This window comes from Tauraco erythrolophus, chromosome 1 (genome assembly GCF_009769465.1).
Source record: "Tauraco erythrolophus isolate bTauEry1 chromosome 1, bTauEry1.pri, whole genome shotgun sequence".
NCBI lineage: Eukaryota > Metazoa > Chordata > Aves > Musophagiformes > Musophagidae > Tauraco > Tauraco erythrolophus.
In genome coordinates, this window is record NC_141465.1 from 61643952 (window position 1) to 61664925 (window position 20974).

At 43.0% G+C, this 20974-nt stretch overlaps 1 protein-coding gene across 1 annotated transcript in view; it reads left to right on the forward strand.

Moving 5' to 3' along the window:
• The first annotated feature begins 220 nt into the window (after positions 1-220).
• ATP10A (ATPase phospholipid transporting 10A (putative)) overlaps positions 221-20974 on the forward strand; it is a 116858-nt gene continuing 96104 nt past the window's right edge. The window contains exon 1 of the mRNA XM_009987211.2: positions 221-663. Coding sequence (XP_009985513.2) covers positions 221-663 — 443 coding nt within the window. The remainder of the gene's footprint in view (positions 664-20974) is intronic.

Sequence of the window (20974 nt, forward strand, 5' to 3'; positions counted from 1 at the left end):
CCCACGTCCCCTCCCCGGCCGAGGAGGAGGAGGAGGAGAAAGCGAGCGAGGTCCCGCCAGAGCGGTTAGGAGAGGTTTCGAGAGGGCCCTCCTCCCCGCCCCGGAGGGGAAGAGGAAAGGAGAGCCGTGGCGGGCGGCGGAGGATGATAACTTAGGGCCGTGCCTGGCGCTGGGAGCTGCCCGCGCTGCCCGGGCGAGGGTGGCTGGGAGGGCGGCAGCGATGTCCCAGGGCACGGCAGGAGGAGAGGGAGCGCCCCAGGTACTGCCGGAGGGGAAGGAGAGGCAGAGGAAGAGGAGGCGGAGGAAGAAGAAGGAGAGTAAGACGCGGCTGGTGTGCTCCAACTTGCTGTTACCTGAGGCCGAGGTAGAGAGGTCCAAGAGGACGGTCCTGGCCAGCAACCGCCTCAAGACCACCAAGTACACGGCGCTCTCCTTCCTGCCCAAGAACCTCTTTGAGCAGTTCCACCGCCTGGCCAATGTCTACTTCGTATTCATCGCGCTGCTCAACTTCGTGCCAGCCGTCAACGCCTTCCAGCCGGAGCTGGCCTTGGCCCCCGTGCTCTTCATCTTGGCGGTCACTGCCATCAAAGACCTGTGGGAGGATTACAGCCGCTACCGCTCCGACAAGGAGATCAACCACATGGAGTGCCTGGTGTACAGCAGGTGAGGTGGGGTGGGTGCTGGGGACGGGCAGTGCCGCGGTGGCAGCCGGCGGTGGGGCCTCACTGGGCATGGGGACTTGGGCAAGCGGAGGTATGGAAACAGGGCAGCGAGCAGGTCCGCTGCGGAGGATTTTCCTTTCTGCTCCACACACAAAGAAACTCCCAGTTGCCTCTGGAGCTGGTGTCTCCCATCTCTTTACTCAGAACTGCGGGAGTTCCTGTAGTCCTGTACCTTCAGGTGGAAGCGAACCTGCTCTCTTCGGTGGGGTCCCACAGTAAATCACAGATTTATGAGTAAGCAATGGTTTTTTTATAGATCTGTGCATACGCTCCGGGCTGGCTAGTGTTTTGTGCTTTAAAGGAAGGGCAGCACATGGCAAAGTGAATGTAAGCATCACAAGTAGCGTTTGATTTGCAAGCCTTTGTGCGAACACTTCCCAGTGTGAGCGGTTAATTGCACCGGTGTATAGTCTCAGGCATTAATAAGTGTCATCATTCGCTATGACTTCACAACTTCCCAAAGCTCATAGATGGAGTGTTAGGTCACTTATCTCCTTCAGATTTTTTTTTTTTTTAATGATCTGGGCTATGCATTTAGACCACAGCCTTGGTGTCCATAAATCAGACTGAAATGGCTTTCACACCAACATTTATGTGCTCAGAATCCTTCCTTACAGAATTTTTGTTTTGCTTTCTCTCAATGCCAGACAGTCGTCTCATAGTTAGCTAAGGCTAAGGTTTTCTGGGTTCTGAGAGAACATATTTTCCAAGAGAGCACGTTTCGTTTCTCTTTCTGATGCTTCTGTGTCTAACAGAAACGAAACACGTGCCAAGAAGCTTACACGCTGATTCCACAGGCTGTCTGGGAGGGGTCCTCTGGGCTGACGTAAGCACTGAGGCAGAGTGCCACTCTCCTATTGCAAGAAAAGCATGTGAAAAAAAAAATGCTAGAAAGAACTCAGAATAGGCTGCGTTTTCAACATCAGCAGACTCAGCTTGCTATTTCACAAACTCATATCGCACAAGAAATCTTACCCTGGGATATTCCCTCACCACTAGATACACTTGCAAGGGAACACAAGTAAAATGGCCTTATTTCTGTAAACGAAATCAAAAGTAGCCTAGCCATATCCCACACGTAGGCATCGCTAATCTAAGGCTGTGCCTCATGCCTCGCTTGCCTGTGGTTGTCCTCAACTCTAAATGCTCCTGGTGGTGAGGGAGATGAGTAGCAGGAAGGCGAGTAAGGAACTACTATTGCACTAAAGTAAAAGTGCTAATGAGGATGATTAATCTCACCTTTACCAAACAAAATCAGTTTAGAAATAAGCCCTCGTGTCTCCTAGGTTGAACAGAAAGAAGTACCTGTTGCAGAAGCTGTTCAAAATATTAACGAGTACCAGTACTGGGATATTAATTCTGGAATGTTTCTGCCCACTGCAATTTTCCATATCCCTCTCTGCTGCCAAAAAAAGTAGACATGACTAAGAGAAAAAGTGTACCTTTGATGTTAATATCACTTGTGCTCTTTTGGGAGCCCCAGCAAACTGCACTGCCCTTTGTACTGCTTATACTGTGCCAGAGTAAAAGTCAGAAAATTCTTCACCCTGAGGGTGGTGAAGAACTGGAACAGGTTGCCCAGAGAAGCTGTAAATGCCCCATCCCTGGAGGTGTTCAAGGCCAGTTTGGATGAGGCTTTGGGCAACCTGGTGTAGTGGAGGGTTTCCCTGCCCGTGGCAGGGGGGTTGGAACTAGATGATCTTTGAGGTCCCTTCCAACCCAAACCATTCTATGATTCTATGATTCTAAGTCCGTCACCTATTCAGGCACAGCTTTCTGGCTGGGAGCAGAGCTGAACAATGCGTCCTTGCAGCCCTCTGCAGAAGCCTAGTCCCTGGTAGCAGCTCACCTGTTTGCACATTCCAGCAGTCCCTAGGAAAAGCTCCCCTCCCCCAGTTAAAAAAGAAAAACAAAACAGGAGGTTAAAATAATTTACTTATATGTTTTTAATCTGCCCAGTTTTCTTCCTTGTTAGCCTTTTTTAAACTTCACCAAGTCACCTTTTTGAACATCCTCCAGCCCAGTGAGTGAGATGAGATTAGAAATTTGCTATTTTTGGAGATAAAAACTAAGGTTCTTACTAACTCGAGTGACAGGAACTAAGATTGAGAGATTTGTATCAAGGTCATAAAAGTTGGTCGGCGTGAGTTCAGAAAAGCTGATTTCTCAGAAAGGTGTCACGCCAGGAGAAACACAAGCGATTGGATGTGACTTTTACTTTGTTTCCTTAGACTCTGTTTCTGGAAAATATAGAAGTATAATCGTCACCTAAGGAGGTAATAAATGACAGCTTTTCTCCCTACATCCATTTTATGCTGATCACTTTGTCAGTTTTACCACCTTTTGACCAAGCCAGAGTGTCTCTCTCTCTCTCTCCCCCCGCCTCTGCTCTACCACTTCCTCGTGGTGCCGTGTAGGCAGACTTTGATGCAAATGCTGTCCTCGACAGAGATGCTTCTGTAGGTAGGGCAGGTTAATGAACGTAGCTGCAGTCGTGTGCTCCCCTAGGGCTGCCAGAAAGAAGCGACTCTTCTCTTGTTGGTAAGTACTTCGTAGCTCTGAAAGAGGCCTTCTGTGAGACAAGATGTATTCGAATGCCAGGGCGGTCCTCTGCGCCATGATGGGCTCCCTTTCCTGCCAGCGCCCCCCCCAGCTGCAAGAGAACCACCTCAAGCATGGACTACAGCGTTCAAACACAGGCTACAGCAAATGACTGCAAATTGTAACAGTTAGCAACTTGAGACAGGGCCTTTTGCTTCACAGTACCAGAGAAGAGCCCTCCATCTCATGTTATGTACTGTTTGGTGACTAAGTAAAGATTCAGGTTGGCTCCTGTGCGTTCTGTTGTACGTCCTCTGTGTGCTGCTTTCCTGGCTGCTGAGGTACCCGTTAGATACCCATTGTTAGATATAAGCAGTAATTAATGATGCAAAATCTACAGGACAGAGAGAAAGCAGGGGTAGGCAGAGCCTACTGCTACTTGGGCCAGCTTATCAGGAGGAGGTTCAACAGCATGCAAGCAGTGTCCATCGCGAGATCCTCTGGAGCAGTCTATCCAGGCAGATCATGTCAGTAATCTGATGTGGGGGAAAATACTGTTCTGCTGTGCTGACAGCTTGACAGCTGGTGCGCAGACCGGGCCTTCTTCCTCCCGCCTGCCCAGTGGTGTGGACTCAGATGACCCATTTTCATACAGCCACTCCTGAATCAATGACTCAGTGGCTCATAGTTGTCAACACTTACCAGGCGATAGAACAGCAAAGGATGATGCAACCTAAAGCAAAAAGCTGAAGAGAGATGCAGCTTGTTTTTGCAGAAAGAAGACAGCTTTCCTTTAGAAACTCTGGATGTTTTGGAGAGTCCCTCAAAAGATACTGCTTTCTAGAGTCAGATGGTGGAAAGGGAAAAGACCTGATTCTTTGAATAAATTGAAAGAAGCTGTTGGGTTGGAATTGGCAGCATATGTCAAGGAATGAAACATGCTGGAGAATTGCAGACTTGTGTTGCTCTGTGATACAGTTTGCAGGTCTGCCTGTAAGATCAGTCAGGGTCTTGATAGGCAAAGAAGAAAGATTTCTTAGCAAAGAGAAGTTAATAGAGCCTCTCTTTGGAGGCCTTTGAGGGCACCTCTCCTGTTTGGCAATACAGAGGAAATTAGGCACTTAGTCTAGGAGGACAGTTTCGCAGCTCGCCTAGAATTTAGATTCAGTGCAGGTGCTTAAGCTAGGAATGCTGGTTCACAGCCAAAACTCTTAGTTAGTTTAAATAGAGGGAAGTTACAAAGGCATTAGAGCCCAGCCTGCAGAAAACTGCTTTGTGTGCACAACCTTTGCAAATCTGTTATCATCTGAGTCTCCTCGCTTTGTTCCTCGTTCCTTTCACCCAGGGATGGAGGCTGAAGGCTGGAGACTACAAATTGGCGATCTTAGTGATGAAATCTTGTTTGGCTAGTTACTTTTCTGCCTTATTGTCTTGGACTTTGAGGATGGGAGGGTGATTTTTTTTCTTTGCAGTTACTGTCCTCCAGTGCTCACCACCTCTGGGTGGAGTTGTGGGTAGCACATGTAAATGTTTGCCCCAGATAATTCCAGGATGCACACATTGCTGCGCTGTTAAATATTTGATAGAACTAAATTTGTCACTGGAGCAGAAGTGTTAAAACTCTTCTAAGCAGGGGCTTTGTTTTCAGTGTGCTGTTACAAAATATGATATACATTTACATGGTATGTAAATAGAAGATGAATAGTGATAACTATAATCACAGCAAATAATGGCACTTGTCCAGCAGGGAATTGCATTTTGTTACTGACTCAGTGCTATGTTCGTTAAATAATCTCTGCTAACATTTTTCTAGGAGCCTTATGTTCAAAACCGAAGGGCTTTGCTTTTTAAATCTACTGTCTAACGTGCTGTGTCTGTTGAAGAGTATTGCTAAAGAGTGTAATGGTCTCTGCATACTGATCAGAGAGTGATAACTGCTTCTTCTGTCAACCTGTGACTTAGAAAATCCATGACAAATTGGAATTTATGACCAGATACTTATCTCCCCTGAGGTGTGGAAAATGTTTAATGGGGCACTCAGGCAGCTATCAAAGCAGGCTGGTTTACATTAAATGTTAATTTCCTTCTGCAAAACTCAAGAGGAGGAGAGAAGAGAGTTTGATGTGGGCTACATGTTTCATAAAGTTTCCAAAATACGCTCCCTTCCTTCTCCCCTCTATCAACCCGCCAGTGAAAGCAATTCTGGCCTTGGAGAAAAAAGATACAGCAGTGTTACCAAATCTACAAAAAGGCACAGCAGATCCCAGTCATGGCCTCTAAAATAGCCACATGATGACTTGCCCTGCAACCACTTCACTTCTTAAGTGCCTTATTTTGCTGGCAACACCAGTCCCTGGGTGTTGGGTTGTGATTACCTCCCACTACGACCCAAAGAGACCAGGGTAGCTTCTTGTCTCAAAACATGGAGGCAGGGTAAGACATTTCTCACCAGAGTAAATAAGCTTGTCTCCTCTCTTCCAGAACACAAATGTCGGTAGATGTGATTCAAAAGGAAACTACCTGGGATTACTCAGTTTCCTCTGTGAGTGAGCTTGGTGCACAGAAAGCTGAATGCAGAAAGTCGCTGTCTGAATCTGTTGGTGAAGTCAGTGTTCCCTCCTTGAGTTTCAGAGAGGTGCGGCTCTTTTCATATTACTGTGTCTTTGTCCTTCACTTCAGTTTGGGCCAGGATGACAGTGCGTAGACTCACTGGGAGATGTAGTAGAGGCTCTTCTGTTAGACTGATAGAGAGCAATTTCATTCAGTAGTAGGGTTTATCCTAGTTGCAGGGGATGTCTGTGCTAATGTTCTGAGATGTAGGCAGCTGCAATGCACAGGAGAACCCATCTGTCTGTCCAACTGTATGTATGTAGTTTATTTGCTATTCAGTGTAGGGCAAATTTTCTAAGTACCTGAGCTTCACTACCGGAAAAGAAAAATGCTTGCTTCTTATTACTAATCTCCTTCATTTGTATAGGATGTCATGAGAGCAGTTGTAGGCTGTTTCACATGCCTCTGGCTAACTGCCAAAGAAGATACTGTTAATCTCCACTGAAAGACCTAGCGATGTTCCCACATTAATTTTTGCAGATACATGCTGCGCTCTGGAGAGACACTAGCTCGCGCTAAGCAGACCACAGCCCAGAAGCGTAGGTGGCCACCTTGTGTGCAGATCTACTTGCTGTCATGTGTTGGTATCATCTTGACACCGTGATTATTGCTAGAGGTGGCCGAAAGATGAATAACAGATCTACTTGATTCTGTCAAAGTACATTTCCAAAGAAACTATACAGGAGGAAAGAATAGGATGTATTATTCAACTCTTCTTGATACTGTGATTCCAAGTTCCACCTTCCACATGTCATCTAGTCAGCAGAATTGAAAACCAGAATTGAAAACCCTGAAACCATGCGATGGATCAATTTTTATGGAACTACTCATTAGCTGGCCTGGCGTAACTTAGCCAGGGCATTCCTGCCGCTAGCAGACCAGCCCTCCAGAAGTACTTATTAGAGTAGTACTCTCAGACTATGCCTGGGAGGCCTTAATTTTACTACGGGAGTGTTAGAGGACTCCAGGGAATTAAGATTTAAATGGCTTCTTGTGGTTTTACCTCCTCCTTCTATGATTCTATGATTCTGACTAATGTTGGCTGATAAGGAAGGTGAAAATAGAGAAAGGAGGGTCCCTGCCCCTGGGCAGGACTTACTCAGACACTTCATCCAGGCTCGTACAACCCTTACGGATGGACAGGCTGCCTACCTTGACACAGCAGCAGCAGTCTAAGTGCCAAATCTCCCCTTGCCATGTAATCCAGCACGCTGCTCATTTGCAGGGTAGTTGCTCTGCCCGAGAGCAGTCTAAGAGGTGCCTCTCCACTCTCTCTGCAACACTAGTCCTTTTGAGTATATGGAGCTTTTGTGTATATATACACAGCAAGGGCAATGCAGCTGGCAAGCCAAATGCTTCAGGGTTGATGCCCAGTTTGCAGGGTTTACGCTGTTCAGGCTTGGTTTTAGCAACCACATATATTGAGAGCAATTAAGCTCATGAAAAGCAGAACAACTTGTTTCACTTCACGTAGTTGGGGAGGCGAACCAGTTTCCACAGCTTACCTTCAGCCTCAGTGTTTTCACTTGGTAGTTGGCACTAATGCAACTGTGTTAGTGGCCAGTCATGTTTGTACCCAGAAGAGTTCCACGACAGAAACACGATCCGAACCCTGCTGCTACCCTGCAGCAATACACTCTGCCTGACCTTGTCTCACGAGGATGTGGAAGCAAGACAGTGGGAGTCTCCACACACCGGGCCAGGGAGAGTGCATTTTCGTGAATGGCATAAGCACAAAGCGAGGAGCTGACTCGATGCTAAAAGCTGGGACACTGACCTCGTCGTGATAACTTTGCGTAGGTATGTGCAGTAACTTCCTCTGATGTATGTCAAGCACGAAAGTTCACTCACACCCAAAATGCAGCCACAACATGAATGTGTGAAAGACACTAGCTTATGGCTTTTCCTAGGTAAGTGCTTGTGGTAGTGTGCAGAGGAGGGAAGAGGAGGTGCAAAGGACATGACAGTGACATCCTCTCCCAGGAGGTCGAGTGGCCCTAATATTGAGCTCAACTGAGGAAATGTACATACACAAGTATATCTTTGATTCTGAAAGATTTGATAAGGCAAGCCTCAGTTTTAGTTTGAGGAAGAAGACCTGCATGTTTCTGGAGTTGGTTGAATCTTTGCTGCGTGTCCAGGAAGTGGGAATGAGGGGGGTTCAAACTAAGAGCTTACAGTGCCTGCAAGATGTGAGCTGAGAGGAACTTTCTCTCTTTTACTATTTCTAGGATATAGCTACACAGCCTGTCCGTAAAAAGCTGCTAGCCACCAACTAGTAGAGTGTTCTGTCCTGTGGACTGCTGAGGATATCTAACCCTTATGAGCTGGCAAACTACCACCTAGTTCTCTGCTCCAGCAGGAGCAATGTTTTTTTTTCTGTTTCGAGACTGTTGCAGGTGAAGATCTCTGATATGGTCAGCCTACATGCTTAAGACCATGTTGGTCAAAGAACAGTCTGGAACTGGCAAGGCATGCGTTTTCAGGGGCAAGGCGTGTGTTACAGGGGTGGGAAACATCTACCATCTCCTCTGCTATTTTATTATAATTTTATTCTTGTCTGATCACAGTCTCTCTGGAATGACAAATAAGCCCGTCTCTCCAGTGCAGCAGCCAACATTTGCATCATGCCCAGTCATTTCGTAAACCCAGACTCTGCTGGAGATTTGTTATAACAGGCATGGAGGTCACTTGTTTTGTTTTTATGTTCTGGTTGCCTGGAAATCCTGACCTACTTCAAGGAAGAGTTTAAATGTTTGACTGACAGCTGCACTCCAGTTCTTCTATATCTGTGCTGCTGTTACATTAACACTGAGGGTGTGAGTACTGTTGCAGAATATTTGGTATTTCTTTAGTTTTGATTGAGGTTTTAGTTTTGACCTTTTGGAGAGAAAGTCCATTACGAAATATCAGCATTTGTAACTACACCTCTTTTTTCTTTGTATGTTATCTTATGCTTCCTGGGCTTTTTCTATGTAGCACAGCCATACACCTATATGCTTACCCCGTGTCTGTTCACCTTCCTACCTTCCAGTAACAACCTGAATATGCCTATTTTGACTATGTTAGCTGATTTTGTTTGTTGACTAACAAGTTGTTGTGAAATCTCCCAAAATATTGAGGCCAACATAGAAAGTGCTGAACAGCAGTCACCTAAATACAACTGTGAGCATGTTCAGGATCTCTCAAAATCCAGACATGGAGTAAGATGCCTCAGAATAGATGCCAGTGGACAAATTTTAGCAGGCAGATTTAACAGCCAAACCCTTAAAGATGCAGGAAGTTCATTAGGTGCATTAGAAAGATGTAATCTATTTTGGGCAAAAGTAGATTATAAGAAATTAAATCTAATCCACGTAAGTCTGATTTTACAGTTGTAGTGTATTATTTTTGTGTTTGCACACACTTATGTTTGGAGGTTAAGATGCTTTCTGTATTTTCTTTTCCTCTCTTTTTAGAATTCCCATGTTCTTATTGTCAGCTTCTCCGTGCTGTACTTCCCCCTTTGCTGTACACCTGCAAAGCTGTGAAGCGAAAGCTTGATCTTAGAGTTTACCAGAATAGAGACATATATTGTCTTTATCTGCACGCTTGAGAGCATTTTGATCTTCCTTCCTTCACTGTCATATGTTCATATGTTATTAGAAATATGAACGGATATTTTTATTTTTTTTTAGAAATATGCTCGGATAGTGTGCCTGTCTCCTGGTAGACAGGTTGATTTGCATCTTAACTCTTCTGCATATGCCCTTTGTTGTCTTCCCTGTAAATAATAGTAAGCCGCTGATAGCAGCCGGATGGCAGGAAACCCTCTCAAGTGCTAATTAGGTTGTCTCTGACCTGACAAGGGTATTTCCTGTAGGAGTTTCTTCTTTCTGGGACATGAGGTGAGATTTATTTCACGTTGCTTTTAGCTAAAAAGTATGCGTCCGCTCTGAGCAAGTCATCTACACTTGTGCCACAATCAGTGGAAAGCACTGAATGGTTTGGGGAGGGTTGAAGAAGGAAATCCTTCCGGTATATTTGAGATGCTTAGCTTAGGTTAGTTTGAATCAGGAGGTCCTTATCTCTCCAGTGATGATACAGGTGAAGCTGAACTAGATGACTTGCTTATAGAGCTAAGTTCAGGTAAGATGAGTCTCTCTCGTAAATTCAGAGGGGATAGATTTTAACTCCTGTTAATGCTTCATATGATTTTTGGATTGTAGAAGAGTAGCCTGTCCTGCTCAATATATTTAATGATTTATTTAAGAACTGTGCTTTGAGAATCACAGATGCAAGTATGTTCACCTGTCAGGTGAAGGGCATAACCCAGTATCCACTCTTTCATCTCCTGCTGTATTCTACCTTCAGCATTAGCTAATGGCATGTTGTTCCTACTTGTGAAATGTATTTATATCATTTGTCTCAGTGCTGAGAAACAATGTAAGAGACATTATCAATAAATAATAATTGATAATTATTGATACAATATAAATTGATAATTTATTGATAATGTATTATCAATAAATAATTTTCCTCTTTGAATAACTGATTACATTTGCATTTCAGTGGAGTTTTTCAGGCTGCTCACATAATGTGAGGAATCTTGGTAGTTTGGGATGTTATTTACTCTTTAACCTAAGATGCAGCTTTTGGGGAGGAGTGTTGAAACATTAGGTAGGAGGTTGCTGATTCTACTTTATTCTGTTTGTCTGGATATACCTAAATACTAGGTCAACTAATACCACTTTGCAAGCCACGTCTCTTAAAATGCAGAGGGCAGTTGAGTGTTTGACATAATCATAAGAGTGAAAGTGGTGCTTCACTGGCAGATATCTTGCAAATATCACATATGGCCATTGGGTTTATGTTTTATGTCCAGTAGGATCAGATGTTAAAACCTGCAAGGAATCTTGCTAGGTGATCAGGGATTGAATCAGAGGGATCAATGGTGAAATTAATTTGCCAATTTTGAGTATCACCAATTTACCTTTGGTTGCCAGTTTCTATGCTGGAATTTTAGTGCCTGTTTGATGGGAGCGTAGGCACATGCAGAGATACCATGTAGCTGTGTAAGAGGTGCAGCACCATAAGATGTCATGCCACTGTTTGCTATCTTGAAAGTCCTGAGTTCTCTTCATCTGATTGCAGCATTTGACACTCTGCTTCTCCTGATTGTTCAGGCTTAAATGTACTGTCTCCTATCAGGTTTTTCTTACATATGTCTCTCATTTATTTTCAGTGCAATTTCCTGTGTCTGTCTGCTTTTTGCAACGGGATCATGGTTGTGTGGGAGCTCCTCGTTCTGTCAAATCCTGTGGGAGCTTTCCAAAATGCAAGTTTGACAGAAAAGCTATACCACAGCTGAGCCAACTACCAGTCTGTTGATGTGCTGATATTTAAGCTACCACACCCATTTTTCAAGAGTTCAGTTACAGTTCAGTCTGTAATGGCCCTTGTCACGGACTGAACAAATTCATGATATCCCCTGAATGTGAGGAATACCACAGTGGACTCTATTTTTTAAGTCCTGCCACATTATATAATAAACTTGACTTATTAGCAGTGAAATAGCTTTTATTCCTGGAGTGGGACATCTGCCAGCTCATGCCAGAAAAATTTGTGTAAGACCTGTAAGACCCATCTGCCAAAGAATTTTGAAGCATAGGATCCCCAGCCTGACAGTGTATTGCTATACATAGGCCTAACAAAGCTACCATTGAAGTGTAGTCTAGGATGAAAAGTCAACAACCAGTGGATTTTGTGTATTTGCCAAGTGTTTGGCTGTTGATGTGTTTTGGTTTGTGTTTTTGTTTTGTTTTGTTTTGTTTTGTTTTGGGAGGAGGGGTGGTTTGGTTTTTTTTGTGTTTGGTTTTTCTTCCAGTTAATAAGCCAGGTAGAAACGATCAGCTATTACCCCAGTTTCAAAACTGTTAAAGAATCATTACCAATCTTTTTTAAAGATAAAACTCATGAGAAAACTGAAGTCCAAAACATTTATTCCTTTTTCACACAGAAGTACTGTGAAGAAGAATCTAGAAGACAGAAATAAAGACAGAAATAGTGTCTTTTAAGCGAATACAGTGTCTCTATCTTTTAAAGCCTTTGTTCAGTATTTTAGTGTAAGGTTTCTCTAAAATTCCCCATGGTTATTCTAAATTCAATCCTCCTTGGAATGCAGGGAGCAGAAGAGAAGGAGGAGAGTTACTGAGTTTATTTTCAATGGCATTTGGTTTGGCTTGGAGGATTTTTATATTTCTAATTTGGTCCTTGCATATTAACTTGTGTTCTTCCTCTGCTGCTCCTAAATTGGAAACTTTCCATTTTACATCTGGCAATTTTGTCCTCAGTTGTTTAACCTTTATGCTTTATCACTAGAAATAGCTGTTTTGTGCAGTGAATCCAGCCTCTTAGTCATTATAACATTCCCTTCAGCTGTCCTATCTGACAACTTCTAGAAGGGTTTTTGGGTTTGTTTTTTTTTGTTTTGTTTTTCAGCCACTATTCACATTTATAGAAAGCATGCCTGAGTTGATGATGCTACACCCTACCAAAAAGTTCTAAGCAAGAAAAATGTGATATATATTCTTTACTCTTTACCACTGGAAGAAAGTTTAGAATCACAACCACATCTACAGATGTAGTTAAGACCAATGGTGCGTTGCCCCAGCTAGTCGAGCAGTATTCAAACTATGTGCAGACTCGATTGCTGATCATTTGAGAGCAGAATTCTTACTTTTCCAGTTACTGAATATACATCCAGATGTCCAGCGCTTCTGTGAGATGTCTTCTCATCCATGTTTAACTCTTTTTCTGAGTTAGCTCCAGCTAGATTCCACAGCAGCTCATTCCACAGAGGTCATACACAATATGATAATTTTGTTTGCAAAGGAAGGGTTCCCAGTCAATGTTCCCTGTAATTTTTATTGCTGTGCTACACACCTGTACGTATTTATGGGGAGTGCTGAAGTGCACAGTGTGAAACTACAAGCCATGTATTTAGAAAGCTTAGTCTGTTCCTCTTTTTGCCCAATTATAACTCAAATAAGAAGCAAAGCCCAGAAAAATAGAGAGATTTTTTTGAAAGTGTGACTTCCTATGCAGTGGGCTGCATGAATGCCAGTCCTTAAAACTCTCAGCTGTAAAAAGTGTGTGTATATGGCACACACTCAGCGTGAAGCAGGGCTGTCTCAACTGGTATATCTAACCACTTTCAGAGCAGCATGCAGAGGTGCTTGCTGTTCTGGAAGCAGTATGGGCCATTTCTGCTGTGCTGTCTCTTAGCAGGGCTTGTCGGCTCAAAGATGGCCAAGTTCACATGACAAGCCCTCTTTTTGCAAGTCAGACCTTCCCTTGGTCAATCTGATGCCCTCCCTATGATGTACAGGATCACCTCCCATGGCCTTAAAGTTCACTGGCTTTCATACTTGATGTCCGACTGCGTCTGTCCCTGTCGTAAGGGCAATCCCTAGTGGTCTGTGTAAGGAACTCAAAGGCACATCTATGCCACCCAGCAAGGAGGTGTGTGTCGGCACTGCGACAGGCTGGTGTGTCGGTATGGGCAGAGCCCAACACAGCATTACCTGGATTAGTGTCTCTGAGCTGCTCAGCAAGGCTTGTTAGCTAGTCTGCATGAGGCACGTAATGCTTCCTTACAGTCATACTGCTTTGAGAGGAAAGCTGGCTCTCTAGCAGTTGGTTGAAATGTCTCCAACTTGAGTTTCAAGATTATTCTGCACCTCGGAGGACTCTGTGAGCCTCGTTTACGTACATGTTCTAATCAAGAAGAAATATTGAGGTTAAAATGTTTACAGCTGTAGATAGCACCATCAAATGTTCAGTCCTTGGACTGGGAAAGTACTAGAAAGATGACTGGGAGTTTAATGAGTCTTAAAGTGTATACGAGTGGGGCCATAGTTGTTTCTCTGTAAGGAAGCAGAGGGCATTTTGTAAACATCAGTCGGTTTGCTTTACAACAGGGTGAGTACAAGAAATGACCAGGATGACAGTTTTGATTTCTTGTCAAAGAAAGCGTGGCTTCACACTTGGCAAGTTAGCAGTTTCTTTGCTGGGACAGCTGTCTATTTTGAGTAGCTGTGCTGTATAGCAAGAAACCTCTGAATAACAGACAGTGAACAGCCACCAAATGAGTAGCCATTAAAAAAGTAGAGGTGGGTTTTTTTCCACAAGCCTGCAAAGAGTCCAGAAGCTGATGGCCAAAATAAGCAGAGTGTTTTCATGGTACTGAGAGCAGGCAAGGCACAATAGCCAAGAATGTGGAAATCCAGTCTTTCACCATGACCTGGGATTATGCTTTGGCCAGCTCAAACTTTTTGTCCTGATTTTACGTTTCCAGGGGAGGTGCTTTACTTCTGAAGTTGTGCTTTGAACTCTCCTCGCACAGAGAGGGCTAGTGGTTGACAAAGAGATGAGGCTGCAAGGGTAGTACAGGTGATCCTTAATTCAGCCTGCTAGAGGAAGGAAGAACAGAGCCAGACTTCATGGATCAGTAGCACTGGCTCTGTCTCCTGTTTCAAGTTATTAAAATAACACTTCAGTGTTTTTTTAAAGGGCATTTTCCTAAATGGTCTCTAATGCCCACAATAATTTTAGATGCTGGGAAGTAAATATTTTTCTTCTACCAGTGTGTTTTGGGTTTTTTTCCCACTTGGCAAGCACTGGTGTTTGGGGGTTTTGTGTTTTGTTTTTGTTATTGTTCTACAATATTTAGGATGAAGTAGAAATTAGCTTTGCTACCAACACCTTGCAGATTACACACACAAAATACTTGAACTTGCCAAAACAAGTTATTTTTTGCATCAGCATTCTTGAGTTTATTTTCTGCTTGTATGTTTTCAGAAAAAGAGTGCTTCTTACCAGCTGCTGTGGACAAAACATTGTGTCTTCGAGATCAACAAACTGATGGCTTTTTAGTTAGTACTGTAGAGGTCAGCTATAGGAGAGACAGTTGAAGAAAAAAAGGCAAAATTTGATTATTAGAAGGCCACTTAAGATATGACCATATTAAGATAAGTTAAAAAACAGGGCCAAAGATGAATGTGGTTCTGACCACCTCTAATGCCAGAAAAATGAACTGTTACCGCTTACAGCTGGGCCTTGAAATGAGCCCTGGGAGTAGAATGGGACTCTGTGATGGTTTTGCTTTACATCCATCCCTTGATTATTTTTTTTGGTGGACAGTTTTATATATGGCAACAGACTAATTTTGCTGCACATGACCTCTCCCTGCAGCAAGATGGGAACATCACCTGTGAGAGAAAGTCAGCAGTCCCAAGGCAACCTTTATCCTCCCAAAGTCAGGGCTTTAAGGACATCAGTGAGTGAAGATGTGCTTTACTGTATCCTTCCTGCTTATCCAGAGCACTGTTAAATATCTCATCTATGCTAGAGTCGTGTTCCCTCCTCTTCCCTTTTTTCTTTTCTTGTTTGGTCTAGTATCTTGTTGAAATGCTGAAAGGCCTTCAAGCATTTGGGGAAAGAGGCTGGCGTTGAATCTTAAATGCAGTTATGGAGAGTCAGCAGATCTGCAGTGGGGTCTTCAATGGGACCTTGAGCAAGTCACATAACCCCTTCTGTGCGTCGAAGTCACAGTCTATAAAATGGGAACAGCATGATTTATCTCACAGTATTTTTGAGGTTTGAACTGGGACTTTTAAAAGAGTTCTTTGTCGTGATTTGCTTCCCTTGAAAACTGAATGGGAGTTCAGTGTCTTGATTTTCTTATTTCAGGGATTTTCAAAGCAGCTATCTTACGTGGAAAAGCTTGGTGTTTATTTTTTCCCCTTGGATTTTTTGGTTATTAGTGATCTGATTTCAAAATCTCTCTAAATGGAGTAACAAATAAGTTATAGAAAAACTACAGTCCCAGTTATAAAGAAGTCTTGTATCTACCATCCGTAAGGACCTCATCAGTCCCCACAGTACTGTGGTAAATGGATTATAATTCTCTACTTCTCCTACAATTCTCAGGGAAACTCTGAAATTGAAAAAAAATAATTAAAGGGACATTATCAAGCAGCCCAGAAAAAAGTTGGCCTTTAGTTAAGACTAAGAAAAACATCTGGAGGTGCCATGTGCAGAAATAACCACTTTCAGAAATGCCTCTTTACTGAAAAAATGTTACTGCATAGTTAACAGTTGCCAGCTAGTAAAGGTGGAAGAATTTAAAAGGAAAGAAACAATGCAGAATAAAAATGTATGTACAGTAACAAATTATGCACAGAAAGAAAAAATATTCTAAGTTCTCTATTGTTTTCCTTAGCTACAAATAATCCTGTGAAATATTTGTTCCAGAGGTCAAATAAAACAAAGACTTCAAAGCAAAAAGGGGTAATATTGAAACCATCTCTATCAAGTTTATTCTGAAAATATTTCAGAGGATGAGAAAGTTTTCTTGTGCAGTAGTCTCGGGTTTTTTGTATAGGTAATGAGGAGTTCTGCAAATACCTAAACATTAAATTCACTTACATCATCAGACTAAAAATAGGGTGTGTGGTTTTGGAAAACTTGTTTGGAGGAAGTGCTGATAAGCGAGGGGAACATTAAGCCCAATTCTGTGTTCACTTACCTTACCTAGGACTGGACTATGCAATAAAGATTTAGATAGTACATTACAAAGAAATTTTTTACAGTGAGGGTGGTGAGACACTGGAACAGGTTGCCCAGAGAAGTTGTGGATGCCTCATCCTTGGAAGCATTTAAGGTCAGGTTGGATGGGGCTTTGAGCAGCCTGATTTAGTGAAAGGTGTCCTCGCCCATGGCAGGGGGATTGGATTAGGTGATCTTTGAAGGTCCCTTCCAGCCTAAACCATTCTGTGATTCTATGCAGCAGAATAAAGGCCTTTCACATTAATATCTGATCAGAAGAAAAACTGGGATTCCCAGAATGGGTGAGAGTAAGGCATTAATTACTCTTGGTATCCATCAGCCAAACTTGCTTTAAACTGCTGAAGATGCTCACTGTTCTCTGAAACCGTCTAAACCAGCATGAGATTTGTCTTGCTTGGCTTTAGCTGCTTGGATATTAGGCATTCAGTCTCACCAAACTCTTAGACCTCCTCACAAGCCTAGGCAGAAAGATGGACATCTCCGGAGAGCTGTTTGTCCCGTCCATCTTCTTCTGGGAAGAATCACCTGCCAGAAGTGGTCTTGCTCGCCTTGCCATCTGCTGTGGAGATGTCTAGGCGAGTATAGCAGATGAGATTCATTGCATCTGGACAGCCAAAATAAGGTGAAATGAAAACGTTGTCTCACCAGGAGGGTGGATGTGGATGTGCACTTGGGCCACAACAACCCCCTGCAGTGTTACAGGCTTGGGGAAGTATGGCTGGAAAGCTGCACAGCAGAGAAGGACCTGGGGGTGCTGGTCGACAGCCAATTGAACATGAGCCAGCAGTGTGCCCAAGCAGCCAAGAAAGCCAATGGTATCCTGGCATGTATCAGAAACAATGTGGCCAGCAGGAGCAGGGAAGTGATTGTCCCCCTATACTGAGCACTGGTGAGGCCACACCTTGAGTACTGTGTCCAGTTTTGGGCCCCTCACTTAAAGAAGGACATTGAGGTGCTGGAGCAGGTTCAGAGAAGGGCAACAAAACTAGTGAAGGGTTTAGAGAGCTTGTCCTATGAGGAGTGGCTGAGGGAGCTGGGACTGTTTAGTCTGGAGAAGAGGAGGCTCAGGGGGGACCTTATCACTCTCTACAATTACCTGAAAGGAAGTTGTAGGGAGGTGGGGGTTGGTCTCTTCTCCCACGTTATGAATGACAGGTTGAGAGGGAATGGCCTCAAGTTGCGCCAGGGGAAATTTAGGTTAGATATCACGAAGAATTTCTTTACAGAGAGGGTTGTGAAGTATTGGAACAGGGTTGGAGGTGGTGGAGTCCCCATCCCTGGAGATGTTTAAAAACCGTGTGGATTTGGTGTTGAGCAACATGGTTTAGGGACCCTGACAGTGCAAGGTGAATGGTTGGACTCGATGATCTTGAAGGTCTCTTCCAACCAGACGATTCTATGATTCTATGTGCCTAACGCTGGTCTTAACTGGAGAGTATTTTAACTTTCTACTAATGCTAAGAAAATTGAATCATACTAACAACCTATCACCTGCTTGTTTGACTTTGTTGCAAGTATCAAGCTTTTTACAAATTTTAGTCTAAATGTTATTGAGTTTTAGGCCTAATTGCTGCTATTCTATTGCTTTATACAAGCCAGGCATGTGCTCTCCCAGAAGCAGCTCTCCTTACTGTGCTGTGTGTATCACTAACCTGCTCATCAGCCCCAAATCTCGTCAAATTTTAGGTCAAATTTTGACAAAACTACTGTAATTTTGTTAGTGAATCTCCTATTTTTCTTACAATTGTCATGTTTTGTTTCTCACCGGAGAGACTTTGCTTTTCTTATCAAGTGTGATTGAAGCTAGCAAACCCAGCAGCAAGCCAGAAGTCCAGACCCAGGCCATCCCCGGCCCTTTGCCGGCACAGTGCCCAGGGACCCCTCTAATGTCAACCTCGTGTTGCCAGCTGTTGGAGCCTTTCTGCCGGTGTTCCTCTGCCACCACTCTCACCCAAGAAAAATAGGCTTTTGAAAGCTATGGGCATAGCTGAGTCCACTCAGATCTACTGCCAAAAGAAAGACATTAGGTTAATCCTGTAGTATCCTTTTAAATAATGACTTGGGAGACCTTTTTAGATTTCCTGATTAGTACTCAGGTTTTCTTATATAAACTGGGATACTAAAATGCTATTTATGGTCATCCATAATTAAGAAGTTGAAATTTATAAATAGTCAGCGCTAAAGTCTTTCTGGTGAAGACTTTGATGATGCTACAGGAAGCATTCCCCTATGAAATATGTAGGCATTTTAAATGCTTTTTCATTTTCAATAGCATTGACATCTCTGCAGAATGGTATCCTCCATCAAACGGGGAGATGTCTGAAAACGCCATATACTTCTAAAAGTCTGCCCATTGCTCATGCTGTCTTCTATACCTCTGTAATTATTTTGTAAACATTAGACCATTTCGAGCAATACAAATGTTCTGCTTTATGTAGCAGGGAAAGGAAGATTGCTAAAGAGCTGATAGAGATATATTGTTTTGTGAAGATATACAGAAATGGAAAATTTACATCCAGTGTGACATTCTCTGGATTCTTTCGGTCATACTGGCACATCTTTTTGCCTTTTTCCAAGCTTTCAGTTTTCTTCTTCTGTTTTGTTCTTCACAGGAAGGGGGAAAAAGGAGGGCAAGTTTATAAATGAGATGGGAAAAGGAAGAGCAGTTTTATTTTTCAGAATGGAATATGCATGTTATTGATTGACCCAGAAAAATGAGCCACATGTACAAGATTTAAACTTCAAAAATTAAGGACATCTTTCCTACCAGGCCTATAGAAGAGCTTTCGAGTATCGCAGTTCAGGTATAGGAGTGAATGCTGGGACTCAGCAATCTTGGAGTCTGTTCCCTTCCCCAGCTCTGACAGTCTGCCTGTGTGATCTTGGACATTTTCTCCTGAAATGCACCCAGCAGTAGTTTTCCACCTGCATCTACAAATCCCTGGAGATGCGGGAGGCATTACGCATAGGTTCTGTGAAAAGTAAAAACAAGTTAATTGTCAGTAGGCTTAAAGTGCTGGATTTGTACTTCCCTAGAAGAATGCTTGCATGTAAAAACTAAGACAAACCTCAAAAACCTCTGCTATCACTTATGCAAAGTGAAATGGTAAATTTTCTGATGTCTAGTGTTTGGGACTGAAGCCTGTTTCAAACTGCAAAGACTATGAGACAGTCTGCTTATTTGAACCTATCCAGTTCAGCTGTTTTGACCCATCCCAGCTAAGTTGTTGCCCCGGCACATTTTAGCGCAATTTGGGAACATTAGTTTACTGCACTCTGTTGGAAAAAAAAGATACCCTCAATCATTCTGTTATCACACTTACTGCTGTTACCACCTTGTTTTTTTTCCAGACCATGTGATGATGAACAAAAGAGGGTTTTGGTGTTTCTTCAGGGTGAGAAGCTGTAAGTTTATTCTATAAATACAACCTGAGCAGACTTGTAGGAACGGCTGAGGTGCATGTTTTCTTTAAGGAGGGCTGTGCAGCATGCCTCAAATGAGAGATCCTTACTCAACAGGTAAGGATGATGAGTAAAGCCTCTTTCCTGCAAAGAATACTTAATTACTTTCTCGTGGGAGAAAAAAAAGACACCAAACAAACAAACAAACAGAAAATGGAAGTGTTCCAGCTATCTGTGGAAGTTTTGTTTTCACATAGTGCTTCAATCTCATAACAGCTTTTGAGGAATAACAGTGATAGTCAGACATTCCTCAGATGGGAAGTGGTTAGGGTGTGAATTGCAGTAGAAAAGCACTATTTTCAGTAATAACATGGCAGGTGTTTTGAAAGAAAGCTACTCTAACCTTTCAGATTGCAGAGGCATCCCAGTAATTCTAAGAATCACAATCTACAAATGCCTAATTTCACTATTGCATTCCTAATTAAGAGGGGAAAAGAGATGTGAGGAAACTGAATTTTGAAAGATTCTCTTCTACAAATTAACAGCTTCCTACTTCTGATCCGTCACTAGAAGTAAGAAGGTCATTCACATGTAGTTTTAGGATGTCCGCACCTGGATGTAGTGTTGCTAGCATTGATGGGCACTCCATGTACCAAAATTTGTGCTTTGATCAAAGCCTAAAAAATTTAAAGGCATTGTACTATGGAAAAAAGATTACAGTTAGTGATGCCAAGATAATTTTCATCCGATAATTATGTCTTCATGGCACAGGGCACAACTTCATGAAAAGATTTCTGCAACAAGTTGCCATTCAATGCACAAAATGTTGCCTTAAAGACTTCATCTGAGTGCAAATCCACCCCATCCCTTTTAAAATCATCCTGATGCCACAATGAAAAATTTGCACATCATTTTCCATCTGAACTTTGTTTAGATTTCATTCTTAACCAGTGAATCTTGTTCTTGCCTTGCCTGATTGCCTCTCTCAGAAAACCATGCCCCAAGTAGTCATTAACAAATTTTGATCAGGTCTTTTCTCATCTTTCTCTTTCTTAATTAATTAAATTCACCCATGGTATAGAAAGCCA